Here is a 14,512-nt window from a genome sequence, read left to right on the forward strand (position 1 = left end):
CCCCCGGACGGGCGGCCGCCCGCGTGACGGGCGGGAGGCGAAGTTCGGCGGCCGTTTAGGGCGCTCGGTGCTCGCCCGCCGCTGTGCCCGGCTGTAAACTGCCCACGTCAGCAGGAAGCGCGCGGTCAGAGCGCGTTTGCAAACACGGGGGTGGGGTGGGTACGTTCCCGGGCCGCCCGCGTTGGGTTTTGCCCCGCACCGCTCTCCTCCGCTCTCCCCTCCCCCCCCGGCCCGGCGCGGCCCATCGCGGGCTCGCAGCGGGCCCGGCCCTTCCCGCCCCTCCGGGCCCCTCCGAGCTGAGCTCGGCGCCGCGCCGCCCCCTGGCGCCTGCCCCGCGTAACGCTGCCGGCCCCGGGCGCGGAGATAGCCGCGGTGCCGCTCGGGTGCGGTGCTGCCCCGAACCCAGCGCCGTTGCTCGCGGCCGCCCCTCAGCGAGCTGCAGCGGCCGGGTAAGGGTTAAAACCCTGCGAGCGGCTGGTGCGCGGTAACCGCGAGCTCCGAGACGTGCGTGTGCCAGCACGGACCTTTATTTGCTCCCTAAAAAGTAAGGAGGAGCGTGGTGCTTCCAGCCGCGCTACACACTCAGTGAGGCACCGGGCTGCCCGGTGCACCCCTGACCCGTCCCCGGGGCCCACGGAGCTGCTGTCGCTGCTCCCCGAGGGACTGCCGCTGCGCTGCCAGAACACGAGCTGCGACCACAGCCACCGCCCGGCACCGCGCACGGCCCAGGCGCCCAGCTCCCACCGCGGGTGCAAACACCCCCCTTTAGCCGAGCGGGCGCTTCGCTTTAAGTCACGTACGTCACCCGGAGCCCTGCAACTGACCGCGAGCGCTCAGCTTCGCGCACACACACAAACCCCAGTGCAGTCTCGCGCCTCCGCTAAGCCCGGCCTGGAGGCGCACCCCGCTCCGCAGCGCATCAGCCCAACGGTGCAGCTGCGCACAGCGGTGCTCTACTGCCACCTGCTGGCCGCCCGCGGCGCTGCACGGCCCGGCCCGGCCCGGCGCTCCCGGCTGTCCCGGCGCGGCGGCAGCGCGGGAAGCAGCGCACGCAGCGCCGCCGCTCGGTTCGCGTCTTTGTGAAAGCGTTTTGTAAAACGTCAACCTTTGGCAAAAGCGGCCGTTTGATTTGCAGGAAATGCAGGCACGCAAAGCGTTAACTGATGCCGGTCCATCTACAAAGCAAGGCTGACAGCAAAGCAAGCCTAACATCTCGTCTCCCCCCAGAGAAGAATGCAGTAACGTTTAAAATATACTCAAAATCTTGTCAAGGCCAAAGAAAGAAGCCAAGGTTTATTTAAGTAACACTTAAAAATTTACCGTATCGATTTAATAATTACCATTCCACGCACAGAAAGAAGCCAAAAAAAGCCTCAACTTTTTCTTGGTATTAAAATACAAGAGGTCGAAATTTGAAATAAAACATACCCCGACAGGTGGCCTGCACCTGGGTGAATGGAAAATATTAGGCTGAGTTGCTCTACTTCCTACAGTAGCAACAATAAACCACGCTCAGCCGAATTAAATTAGCAAATGCATTTAAAGGGAACGGTCCCCAGCAGCACACCTGACAAAAAATGAATGGATTTGTGGACAGAAACAATGTTGGTAGCATGAATAGTGAATAGTTTGTGGCTTCCTGGGGTCATCATGGCCATGCCTCAGTTCCGTGGATACCCTCGGTCAGGATTTAGCTCCCTGCTGAGCCTACAGCTCCCTGAGAATGAACTTTTAGGAACTTTGTAACTTCTTAGGAACCTTTGGTAATTTACTTTTTCAGATTTCCATCTTTGACCTTGTCAACAGACTGAAGCAAATTCAGTATTTTAATGCAGAGTGATATTTGTTCATTCTGAATGGCCAATTTTGTGAATTCTGCTGTTTTCAAAAATTCTGCACTTGGAGGTAGGGCTGCAAGGAGGTGGGCAACGAGCTGGGCTTGGTCCTGGGCCCTTCTGGAGAGCCAGTCAAGCTCTCCTCCATCTGGTAGGGCCAGGTGGGTCGCCTGGGCGAGCAGCAGCAGGTGCTTAGCCAGCAGCCTGGCACTGGTCAGCTTCTCTGCCCAGAAGTTCACCTCCCCTTTGTCAAACAGGCACTCTTCTTCTTCCTAAGTGGAAACACAACCATTAGAAAAGGACCCCTGTGGCATGGCAAGCGCTAAGTGAGGCTCTAGCAAGGCTGGAGAGCACGCAGCCCGAACCCAGCAATCAGCTGCAACAGCACCAAGTGCAATTAGCTGCAGCTGCAGCCAGCAGCCATTTGTTAAGTACTTCTTGATTTATTTCATTGTTTGTTGGTCTTTTAATTTTATGCTGATATTGCCAGGCCACTGACATCAAACTCTATTTATTTATTCTAAGTACTGTCCGTGTGATTTTTTTTTTTAATTGTAATATAATTAGTATTGGAGTAATGACCACCAGTCCATTCCACCCTGTGCTATTCTGTTCCACCCCACCACGAGCCTGCGGAAGCACAGCAGCCCTGCCACGGGACAGCAGTGGGTGTCACTTACTGGGGCGAATGGCTCCGGGCCTCCCTTTGGGTCGCTGTCTCCCAGCAGCCACTCCAGCAGCAGCAGGATGCCGGCACGCGTTTGCCCCCACTGCTGGAGCTGCTCACACAGCGTGCCGAAGGCCAAGTCCAGGGCCAGGGGAGCGTTCACAATCCTAAACACGAACCCTGGCGAGAGAAAAGACGTGCAATGATGTATAGTGAGACCAAAATTTACAAAAACACGTTTACAATGATGAATCAGACTGCAAGCAACTTAGATGGATATTTGTCTCTGTGACACTCGGAGCCTTTTTTTCCAGTTCCAGCATCATACACAGAGCAGCCGAAACACTGGCGCTTGATGCTTTTTCCTGTTCACATAATGACATTTCTCACTATGGATGTTTGTACCCAGAGATGTCTGTTCGAAACGCTTCCAGAGACTGTCCTGACACCCCAGCATGGTGACTATGTACACAAACCTGCAGCTATGCTATAAATCTGAGCTGATGACTCACTGGATCCCAAAGCCTACAGCACATTGTATGTGCTGGGATATAAAATGAGTCACTATTTGGTATGCAATCCCTTTATATATGGTAGGATATACACATATACACATACACACATGTAAGAGAGATCAGCGTACAAGACAGGCCTACAGAAGATGCTAAAGAAGGGAAAGGCAGACACTGTTTACAGTATCATCGCAGAGCTCTGTTTATACAGTTTTTGCTATCGGCTGCTACAGTATTTTCCTCAGGGACTGAAGAAATGAACAAACAAATGCCAGAACTGCACACAGAGCCATCAGCCGCACTGTATTTCTTCCCTGAACTTCCCCACTGGCCAGCAGCCTTGTCTGCATTCAGACCCAGCCTCGGCCTTCACAGATACGGGTTTCACCAGTAGTAAGATCAGGGCAGTTTGTCTTTTTTTTTTTTTTTAATGAGGATGAAGAAAGAGGACAGGAAGGGGACAGCTAATGAACAAGTCCCTGTTAAACCCCTGTTACTGTAAAAAAGATTTTGGCAAAATTTGCCCTTGTCCACAGTCACCAGCAAAAAACAGCTGCTCACAGAATGGCCTTACTTCTATGCAGTGACATCATGAGGATGCATCATCCTTGAAGACGGCCTTTTATGAGCAAAGTAAATAGCAGAGCCAGAACTATTCAGAAAAATTGATGCAGACACGGAAGGAGAACACAAGAAGTACAGTCTGCGTGCACCTTCTGCTCTCTATGCAAGCAGCACATTTTCCAGAGTATGCTCTGGAGTATTTTCTGGTGTCTGCTGGCACAGAAGAAAGATGTACAGTAAAATGTGGTCTGCGTGCCATAACTGAGGAAATAGGCGTGCCAGCGAGTAAGGAAGAGCAAGAAACAACTGCGGCCAGAGCAGGCTGACGACAAGATGAGCACATGGTATCTAATAGACCCAGCAAAGTCCAGAGCACATCAGGGAGGATGAATTAGGATTTGAGACCATGAGAACAAAGGACTGTAATAAAGTAGGGAGTGAAGGAAAAAGAACAGATGGTCCCTTCTTTATCTTCGAGTTAGATGAGGGTACATGGAAATCTCCTTGGACAGGCAACAGGAAGGTAGGCAGTCAATCTCCTGGTGACACTAATAATGCTACATACACGGTTCGTCTTCCTGGTAGGCAGTAAAATTAAATGTTCAAGTCTGTTTCCTTCACATCAAGACTTAGTATCAGGGCATCCCTCACTTTTGTCAGTGGGAGGAACTTTGCAGGGGCACAGTGCCACGTTCCCACACCATTTATTTTAGGTATTGGTTTTGCTGCTGTTTCTTTCCAAGTCTTTCCTTTCCCCTAAGCTTGTTTCCTCCATTGCTGTGCCCACTGGGGCCTCTAATTGTTATGTGTAAATGCCCCAAACTGACCAGGTAGCAAAACAAGCGATGCTGAGGTACTGCTTAGATCAAACTTGCTTGCTAATTGTTTTTGAGCAGTGCAACGCAGAAGAAAAGGCTGTTTTGTAATCAAAACCATGGTAAGCTCGTAGGGAATCCTTGTGTGAAAACAAATGAAATTGTATATATATATATATGTTTATTTATATATATATATTTGTATTTCTATTTATGTATTTTTTTTCCTCGAAGAAAAGAAAATTTACAAGAACAACATATAAAGGAGGTCTAACACACAGGAAAAGCACAAAGGCTGAGCACAGCACTGTTCCAAAGACACAGACTGGCCTCCTGTGAACTGCAGACACCACTCTGATCTGCCAACCGAGTACATGAGATCTGATGCTGAGGCCAGAGGAAAACACAGAGGCATCCCGTCGATAAGACTGGAACTTAAGCTTCGGATGTTTGGGAAAGAGCCTGCCTACACCAGGCCTCCGATGGCCTCCTGGCATTTGAGGTGTGATACAGGCTGAAGGGCAGATCAAAGCCCAGCAGCTGAAGGCTCGGTGCTCCCCCTGCCCACCCCAGCCCTGCCGCAGGGCACCAGAGCGGCTGCATGGCTCCCCCACCACTTCCCCAGCTGCCATCCCTCACGCAGCACGCTGCCATGAGCTGGCCTCCGCAGCAGCTCACACAGGTATTTGATGCTGGAATAGTTCAGGACCTGAGCTGGGGACTACCACTGCCACACAGGCAACAAAGCGATGGAGCAAGTGTTCAAAGGTGTATCTACTCCCTTAGCATTTGAGCGCTGAAGTGATAAAGAACAGCAAGCAAAGTTACTGCATCCTTGTGATTTAAAAAGTATAAAATGTTTTCAATGGGGAGAATGTTTTGCAGGTTTGATGACCCCCAACTCTAAAAATAACAGCACCGAATGCTGTAAGCATGTACATCATCTTTTAAGATACCCACAAAAGGTGCTTGTCTTCTAAAAATCAACGCGTGTGTCTTCACTGACATATTAACTGCTGACAAGAACTGCTCCTCACATCAGTCTGCCTGCAAAACATGACTGCTTTTCAAGAAGCCACGAATTATAGATTACCTGATACGGAACTCATGACTCACACTATGACTTCAGCAGCTGTCTGAGCATGCTGGAAGCTCTCTATGGGCAGGCGGTTCTCTCCCTCACATCAGCCTCCGGCCATGGCCTCGATGCTTACCTCCAGTCTGCTCAGGTCCTCTGCTGAGCACCTGGTGAACCAATGCTCAGAGCAGCAAAATAGAGATTTGGTGTGCAACAAAGTGCGTGGGCTCTCCTGCTCGGTGAGCGAGCTGAGCTAAGTGCCCTGCAGCCTGCATGGGCACAGCTGGAGCTGGGGACAGCAAGGTCCCACGGCCCCTGCACACAGCAGGGACACAAGAGGAGAGAGCAGGACCTCCCCTGGCAGCAAGCTGTCTGGGCGGGTCAGCCAGCACCCAGAACTTCACCACCAGAGCCATGTAAACAGCCTGCTAACCAAGATGACTCCAAGAGCTATTAATAGTCTTTCATAATATAAGCAATTACGTATTTTAAATAAGTGAATGAAAAAACTCAAACGACAGATCTCTAAAAGCCACTCCTGACTGATAGCCACAGGGACTAAAATGGCAGAAAGTGAACCTGGAGATGTAGCTATCAGCAAACACTGGAAAATACCATAGCGCTCCTACCACAGCGGTTCTCCAGGCTATCAGACTGTGTCAAAATGATCACTTAATCCGTTTTTAAAACTCTAAAGCACTTATATGTTCCAGTGTGCAAAAATATAAGCAACATGATAAGCATCTTGTTAAATAGGCCACTACAGGGACTGAAATACAAAGAATTCTCCATGCCTTAAACAAGTAGTTACAAGCAGAAGAATTAATAGTACCCCCTGAAATGAAAAACAAAAGATAACCATCAGGTACTACATGTTTTTTTTTTCATTTTCAGGAAGTGAATTTTCATAAAGGGAAAAGGGTTAAGTACTGCACTGTTTTAGTCTTCTTTGTTAATCCACCCACATAAAAATTAGACCTCCTACATGCACATTCATATACTCCAAAAGCTTTGATCATGCCAGATGTAAATATTTCTTCTAGTCACATATTACATGTCCTCAAACCATACAATTGTTCTCTGTTAAAGTCTTGGTGATATTATGGAGAGCTGAAAGGATGTATTAAGAGCACACACACAGAAGACTTCAACAAGAACTGTGATAAAACATGGGCAAAATAAAAACGCAGAACATACTTCTTGTCTAACAAACCATTTTGTAATTGTTTTTACATTGGAAATCATTAACTGAAGTTCATTTTTGATCAAAGGGTAATGCAGTTTGTATGAATGTATATACTGTGTTCATAATGAAAATAAGTACTACTACAAGGGAGCTTAGCACAACAGTCCCGAGAGGAAGTCTCACAAAGAACAGTGCACCAACAGTGAGAATGTTGTCAAGGAGAATGTAAAAGATAGGTTGAAACTGAAATTACAGGAAGTATTTTAGGTAGACTAGGTATATTCTAATGCAGTAAAAAAAAAGTGCTGCCTACCAGCCGAGGCATAACCAATACTATGCTGCTGTCAGTACAGTACTTCACAGCACCCTGGTAAAGTAGGGCAGTAGGATTCTTGCTTCAGAGACAGCATGCACATCAACCAAGTCCACTGAATGCTTGCCTGGCAAAACTGGGGATTAGGCTGATACATCACCTTAACAAGATGATGAATTCAGCAAGAGATTAGTTTCCCATCCAAAGATGGTAGATTCAGCACTACCATCATTAATAGCTGTAATGTTGGATTTGCAGACAGAACATTTCAGCTACTGAATCAGTACTCACTTTGGTAGCACTGAAGGTTTTCTTTTTGGCGTTAAGTAATAATTAGGTTTACCCTTATTCTTGATGTATCAAGTGTAAGAGAACTGAGCGATGCATAGCTGCAGATGTGTCTTTATTTAAAATACTCTGCTCATGTATGCACATGCTTCCCAAAACTTAAAAATCCTCCAAATTAAAAAAAAAAATAAAAATCCCACCGGTCCATCCTGGGAGTTACATAATCTGGCAAATAAACGGAGGTTAGAAACTAAATTTCTTATGTTGAAATCATCTGCTTGTATGCCCTAATGTGAGTTAGACAAGAATTGTGCAACTCTGCAGCAGTGCAACGGGCAGGTGTGCAGCCACCAGAAAAACCAGAGGGCCAAAGAAAGGCAGTGGCAGCAGATAAAAAGCCACAGGACGTTCATTCCCACTCAGCCTCCACAAACACCATTACAGTGTAACCCTCCATCAGGACGTGAAGATTAAAAAGGACAACGGAGAGGTAAAGCAACAAAAAAAAGAAAATGCAAAAATGTTAACCTCCAGATAGCTGGCAGATGGCTATTCGCAAAGGTGCTTGCTCATTGCACTGTGTCAATTTAAGTTACAAACACCGCAATTCCCAGTTTATAAAGTGACCATTTATGTAAAATCTAATATATAAGCAGATTCCTTTTCATAGTGTTTCATAAAAATCAAAGGCAATTAGATCATTTCTATCCTCTCGAGAAATAGCATTCCCCCGGTGACATACAACTACTTCATCTGTTTTCCATTTTCCTGCCTGAATCTGCTTTCCAGCCGCACTTTTTCAGGGTGACTTTAAAAAGAGGCCTTCCTGACATCATGCAGCACGATGTCAAAACACAACACCATTACAAAACAAACTAATCAAAACTAATTTCTTAATAGTTGCAGTCTCTGAGTATAGCGGCAGTAACGCTGCTCTCAGCTTTGACTTTGATTATAACCAGATCCAAGTTAATAACATCTCTGATTATGATGGAAACTTACAGCTCAGGACCAAACAGAATACTGAAGTCCCTTCTTGAACAGAAAAGCATGAACATTAATCGTCTTTTCAAGGCCATTTTTGGAATGTGGACAGAGCAATATTTTTCAACAGAGAATTACTTTTTAAATACACATACACACACACACACACACACACACACACACACAGGCTTTTCCCATACACGCCATGCCTCCTTTGCACAAAGGGTTTTATTACCAAACAACCACAGCTAACAGATCCTTCACAGGAAATGAGCATTTGGACTTCACCACTTGCAGAAACAACCCCCCACCCCAAAGCCATGTTCCAATTTAAACAGCAAAAAACCATTACCCTCCGCATAAGTGCACAGAACTTTTGCAGAGGTAAAAAATATTATCCTCCAGCTAATTATTTAGAAGAATGCCAGTGGTATATACGTTTGAACTCAGTTAGGTATGCACTGGAAAAATGAAGATGTCTACTCACAGTTTCAAAATTCGTATCACCAGAATTAAATACATGACTTCAGACTCTTATTATCGACATGTTCCGATACTGAAGGAACTTTTTGCTTTGCACCAAGGAAGACTACCAGATGTGACTGAGATGAGTATTCCAGCTGTGCTGCAGGAACACTGGAGGCCAGTTTGCATCATAGCTGGGATTTAAGAATAATATCTGGAGAATGGTGGTGAAAGACTGATTATCTAAGGGATAAAGGAATAAGGAAAGTGGGGGTAATCAAGGTAGAAGACTGTAGACAAAATTCTTCGCAATACTTGAAAACCAATGTAATTCAGGATTACATTCAATTGGATAAAGAAGTATTTTTACAGCAGTAATAAAAAGGCAGGCTATCCTTCATTACTGTGGAGCCATACAGCCACTACCACCGCAGCTTGCATAAGGAGCCTATCAGGATCTGTAAGCTGCTGCCCTGCTTATTCACTTGCAATTAAAATGCTGATAAGAAAAAACAACACATAACAGATTATTCACATGAACACTTCATTTAACATTTACCACTTCCAGACTCCAAGGCTGAGCACAAACAATTATCTTTCATGTATTCTTTCTTAATTTTCAGGAACATAACACTCATAACCTTTATATAACAGTGCCACTGTGTAATTAATAGAGCTAAACGAAGCGCTGTCAGTAAATAATCGGTAGCCAGCCCATGATGGATGACTTGATTCTAATTCAGTCCATTCACTTTCAACTTTAATTAGTGGCATTGTATTCTACAAAGCAAACAGTTCCTTCATCCATGTGATGATCTAACATTGTATGAGCGGGTTGAGAACAACTTGCAAGGTGTCAGAATAAATTTGGAGTACAAAATATGAAGTCACAGTGATTACACATTCTTATATAATGTAATTCTTTAAAGAGAATCAAGTAATATTAAATTCCCGGAACAAAACCCACTGATTTTACCAAGTACCATACACCTCAATAAACCTTGCTAAGACAATCATGATTTTCAAAGCAGTCTCTCCTCTTTCTTTAATTAAACTAAAGGATATGGAATACTAAGTATATATTGGTGGATTTTTTTGCTGGACACAAATACAGGCATAAAAATGCTATGTATTTCTACGTATAGGTACTGATGCAGCACCATACATAATCTTTTTGGTACAATAATCCTTGTTCCAGATGCATGCTTGTTGCAGCTGCTGACAACTGCTAAGCAAACTCTTCACTTTTGAATTACTGGCATTTACAGTCACTTTAGATAAATGGAAATTTTTCAGATAGATATAGGAAACTTTGAACTACTAAAAACCACAGAATGCTTTGAACCAGTTCTATGTTTTCTCCTAAATGTTAATTCACATTGGTATGTCTTATCTTTCTTCCAGCAGTTCTGTGCTAACACAGAGTGGCATATTCCTGTAAGGAAGCTGTAGCTACTGAGCATGTCTGAGAAGACTCCTGATAACTAACTACAAAGCATCTGATCCAGGAGTATTTACAATTTACTGTATGTAGGTATTTTGAGCAGAAGAGCGAAAAAACAAGTTGGGAACCTCAGCAACTCAGTCTTCATGTCTGCACTGATTCATTAAATAGTACGGGGAAAGGCTGTTTTCAAGAAATCATTACTTATATTTCATTTTTATCCTTCTTTCATATTACTTATTAAAAATGGTGACATTTGAAAGGAACAGACTGTAAGATTGCTCTTATGGAAAGTGCCATAAATCTCATACATAATAATTTTTGTCAAAAAGGTTCGTGACATATTCTCAGCTTCTTTGCTGGTCAATTCACTAATCCCATTTTCTCACTTAGAAGCCCAAACCCCACAGAAGCTGTTCACTACACAAAGACCTGATGAAAAAATAACCCTTGCATCAAAACTTTCCAACACGTGTGGTCCAGACAGACAACAGATGAATAAGATGAAGGGATGAAACTTGTTTGCAAAGAATGGCTCACAAGCAGTGTTTTTTTTATCCTTTTCCTGACAATAAACATACACAGATACATAATGCCATAAAAATATTAAGTTTGCCAACACAGTCTTATGACAGAAACTACCAAAACTACAAATTCATGATGCTCTTCCTTTCCTGTCAAGATCCAAATGCCTTCTAGTGCCTGCTTGCAAACTGCTCTCCATGCAGTGTTGTAGCATCTTCTGTTAACATACATTTCTGGCATTCTGATGAAAACTCTATCTGACTCTAGAGTTGTGGTCTACAGAGAAGCTGATGTTGCCAGGGTTTTCCTTTTCAGCAGCTCCTCGGCTAGTACAGACCCACACCTTTAAAGACTTAAAGGCTACTCTGTGATCATGGGGCATCTTTTTGGTCCAACTCAAGGAAGCAATCTCCTCCTTCTATCAGGCCCAGGAGTCTCAGAAGGTCTCCTGATTGAGCTAGCCTCTACAAGAAGCATAAGCCAAGAGGAGAAGCAGAAGCCCCAGTGCTAGGGCATGTTCACTACAGTTCTCCGGAGGTAACTGTCCAAAGGAAACACTGGAAAGAGCTTATATGTCACTCAGCAGCAGCTCCTGCAGGTGTCTAACAGGCAAATTATAAGCACAGCTGCATATCTCGATACTGAATGGAAAATACCTATGTAAGAAAAAAATTTCAACAGCATTCAATCCATCAAAGATCTACTTGCCCTTCACAAAGGCAAGATGATGCGCCAATGATATCATCTGAAAATGAGTTGGTTCCTGAGTTTCTGGGATATACCAAAACACGATGGAGCCTACTTACTCCTTGCTCCTCATTCCTCTGCTACCAGAAGCAGAGGTCAACACAAACGCTTACAGATCCTAATTATTCTAGTGTGGCTCAGGCAGTTCTAGTACCAAGCAGGACTACATGGTATTACTTCCCTAGATGATGTTCAAATTTCACATGAAAGCAAGAAACTAACTTTTCTCTCACACAGCTCTTACCTCCTAGGTGACTTTCTTGATTTTGCAGCTTCAGCAGTGCAGAGCATTATATGGGCACACCTCTTTGGAAAACTTTTCGGCCTAGTTGCATCTTGTACTGAAATATTTGAAGCTCAGGTATTTCCAAACAGCTGTTGTCAAGTGAGTAACAGCTGAATCAAGACTTGCCTGGAAACTGCTGGCCATTGTGTCCATATCCCAAACATTGGTGAGGTGGCTCCCTGCAACTTCACCCACATCTTCATCAGGCACTACACCACTTCAGAGGCCTTGACACAGTCAGGCGGATCATTAAATCGTAACATGGCTTACCTGAATTACTCTGAGACATTCTTCCAAGCAAATACACAGGAGGAGCAGGATCTGCTTATTCTTGCATGCAATGAGACTATATATACACAGGCACTTGGAGTGATGAATATTATTCCATCAGTAATCAGAGTTCTTTAATTGAAAGTCTGACACAGATATAAATATATTTGTATACATGACACTAGAGAATGGATTTTACGCTTGTCTTTTCCATTTCTTTCCAAGTCTTTTCTGGAATTGGTTTGTGTCTCTTCAAATGAGAGGGAACAGAGAGAGTGCTGTGAGTATTCTCCCCAGTATACTGATGTCCTCTGCGCGTAAGCACTTCTTGTACAAGAGAAAAGTGAAGAAAATTTTTCTCACATATGAATTCAGATATGAACTGTGAACACCAGGGACTTTCTGATCACTGGGAAGAAGCCCTTTCTTCTGTTCTCTTCTCATTTTTGAACCTTCTTTTATTCCAAGTATTTCAAACTATCCAAATAGGAAGACAGAATGGCTAACTAAACTGTGACACTCATTCATCACTACATGGAGTGCTTCCCAAGTCACTTGCATTTGCATAATGTCCACAGAAATAAGAAATGGCAGGATCTGTTTTCTGTGTATAGAGAGGAGAGACATGAAGATTAAGATTAAAAATTTTGACTGATTTTAAATGTCCAATCTGAAACTTCATGACTTGTTTTCTGACTATTCAGCATCCCATGTTTTAATATTCAAAATTCATTTGCCTCTGGCTTCTGCTCTGTGTGCTCTGAACTCCTGTAACTCATGCCTCCAAGGGACGTAGCTAAGAACTCAGCAAACTAGTGACCTCATTTCCAGACTGGTTGAAATAACTTGCTTACCTGCACAAAACAGCTCTCTGGGAGAGGCAGGAATAGAATGCAAATCACAAGAGCAATACCAAGTGGCTTTGGCATGTTCCTTCTTGTGATCCTGTCTTTATCACTTACAGTTCTGCAAATGAGGTAATGAGATGTTTCCTATACTGTATGTTCCAGATTCAACATCAGAGCACATCTGTCCTGTCGAATGAATGATATAAGAACTTCTGGAGAGGAAAAAAAGAAAAAACAAACCAAACAAAAAACCCACTGACAAAAACAAGCAAACAGCCATCCTGTGATAATGTAGATAGCCCCTGTTGTCTTATACATGCAGCACAACATCTTTGAATTAAGGCTGCATTTCATATCTTTTAGATACTTGGCTTTGCAATTGTCTAAGTGTAGAGAAAACAGGAAGACAGCAGTGTGTATGCACAATTGTCCAGGTTTCAAAGCAGAAAAAGAAATCTATACCTTATCCAAATAATGTGACATTGTTTTAAAGCTTACGAGTCAGAGAAACAGTGAAATCACAAGTCTGACTCCTCAGACATCTGCCGCTTGAAACTAATGGAATAAGAGCAAATGGTAACAGCACAGGAGACATGAGGTACACAGATAGCACAGCTCCCGTGTCTTCTATCTAGACCCAGGCAGCAGATGCCATAGTATCTCAACATAGGTCTAATTATCTTGACCACTTAAGTCCTCCTTTTCCTTTGAAAACTCAGGGTTTGACACTCAGCCTCTGAACTACTTCCAGTCACGCTGTCTCCCAAAAATGCTGGAAATTTCCCTTTTTATCTTCATTCTGCTTTTTCCCTATGTTCTTCTTCTGCTGGAGTCGGGTGAGTCTCCTATCACCACAGTCCTCACTGAAGATCTTTCTCCTCCTTTATGCCTTCCTCTTGCACTAAAAACAACAAGGCTCCTCACCTAACCAGGCTGAACTCTCAATAGTTCAGCTTAACTTTTCCAATGGCCCACAGAATTTTGCTGATTTATCTTTTATCCATTCTATAACCAGAAATGACAGCCAGTTTCTCTATATTCTGCTGTAACAACAATATCCACAAGTGTTAATGAAAGTGCATTTCAGGTTTTCATTTCAAGTACCTAAACCCAGCCTGGCCCAGAGCTACCCAAAGCAATGCTTGCAGAGTCCTTCTGAGGCACCGTGCTCCTGGCATACAGCACATTCAGTAACCCCACTGGGAACTCAAGTAAGCACTGCAGGAACAGAGAAATGTAAATTGCTTACTGAGCACAAAAATCTTCGGAGGTTTTAGCTTTTAGACTCCTTGAACTCCCTACTGAAACATTTCAGTCTTATTTCTCAGCAAAATTTGCACATATTTTATCAAAGCGTCTCACTCCAAAGCGTAACTATGTTACAGCAGTCAAAAGAAAAGACCTTCAATTCTTTTTGTAGCCTGCATAAAGAAGGCATGATTCCCTAACTTCACATACAGACACATATATAGATTTGCAGCTACTGTAGTAAGAAAAAAAAAATCTTTGCAGTATGGAAAATGTCAATACCAACTATTAAAAACTAACGTAAGTAGCTGAAAAACATGACTTTATAATGAGAAGTGTCAGGTAACCCTAACAACAGACCATCAGCCTCGCTTATAAAAATACACTGTTCATGCACAATTCATTTAATTTACTAGACAAATTTTAAAGAGGAGATG

General features: G+C 44.0%; 1 protein-coding gene and 1 long non-coding RNA gene across 6 annotated transcripts in view; one reads left to right on the plus strand and one right to left on the minus strand.

Annotated features, from left to right (window-relative positions):
• THADA (THADA, armadillo repeat containing) overlaps positions 1,263–14,512 on the minus strand; it is a 217,311-nt gene continuing 204,061 nt past the window's right edge. For 4 of the 5 annotated variants that reach the window (XM_021392511.1, XM_021392510.1, XM_021392512.1 and 1 more), the window contains 2 exons: positions 2,516–2,682; positions 1,263–2,107 (listed from right to left, as the gene is read on the minus strand). In XM_021392511.1, coding sequence (XP_021248186.1) covers positions 1,769–2,107; positions 2,516–2,682 — 506 coding nt within the window. In that variant the 3' untranslated portion in view covers positions 1,263–1,768. Of the gene's footprint in view, positions 2,108–2,515; positions 2,683–12,833; positions 13,040–14,512 lie in introns of those variants that run through there. The other variant, XM_021392514.1, reaches the window with a different exon arrangement.
• On the plus strand, positions 2,624–9,587 carry LOC110396687. Its single transcript, XR_002437173.1, has 2 exons — positions 2,624–4,101; positions 4,628–9,587. It is a non-coding gene; the product is annotated as an uncharacterized LOC110396687 (long non-coding RNA).

The sequence above is a fragment of the Numida meleagris genome, chromosome 3 (assembly GCF_002078875.1).
Source record: "Numida meleagris isolate 19003 breed g44 Domestic line chromosome 3, NumMel1.0, whole genome shotgun sequence".
Classification (NCBI taxonomy): Eukaryota; Metazoa; Chordata; class Aves; order Galliformes; family Numididae; genus Numida; species Numida meleagris.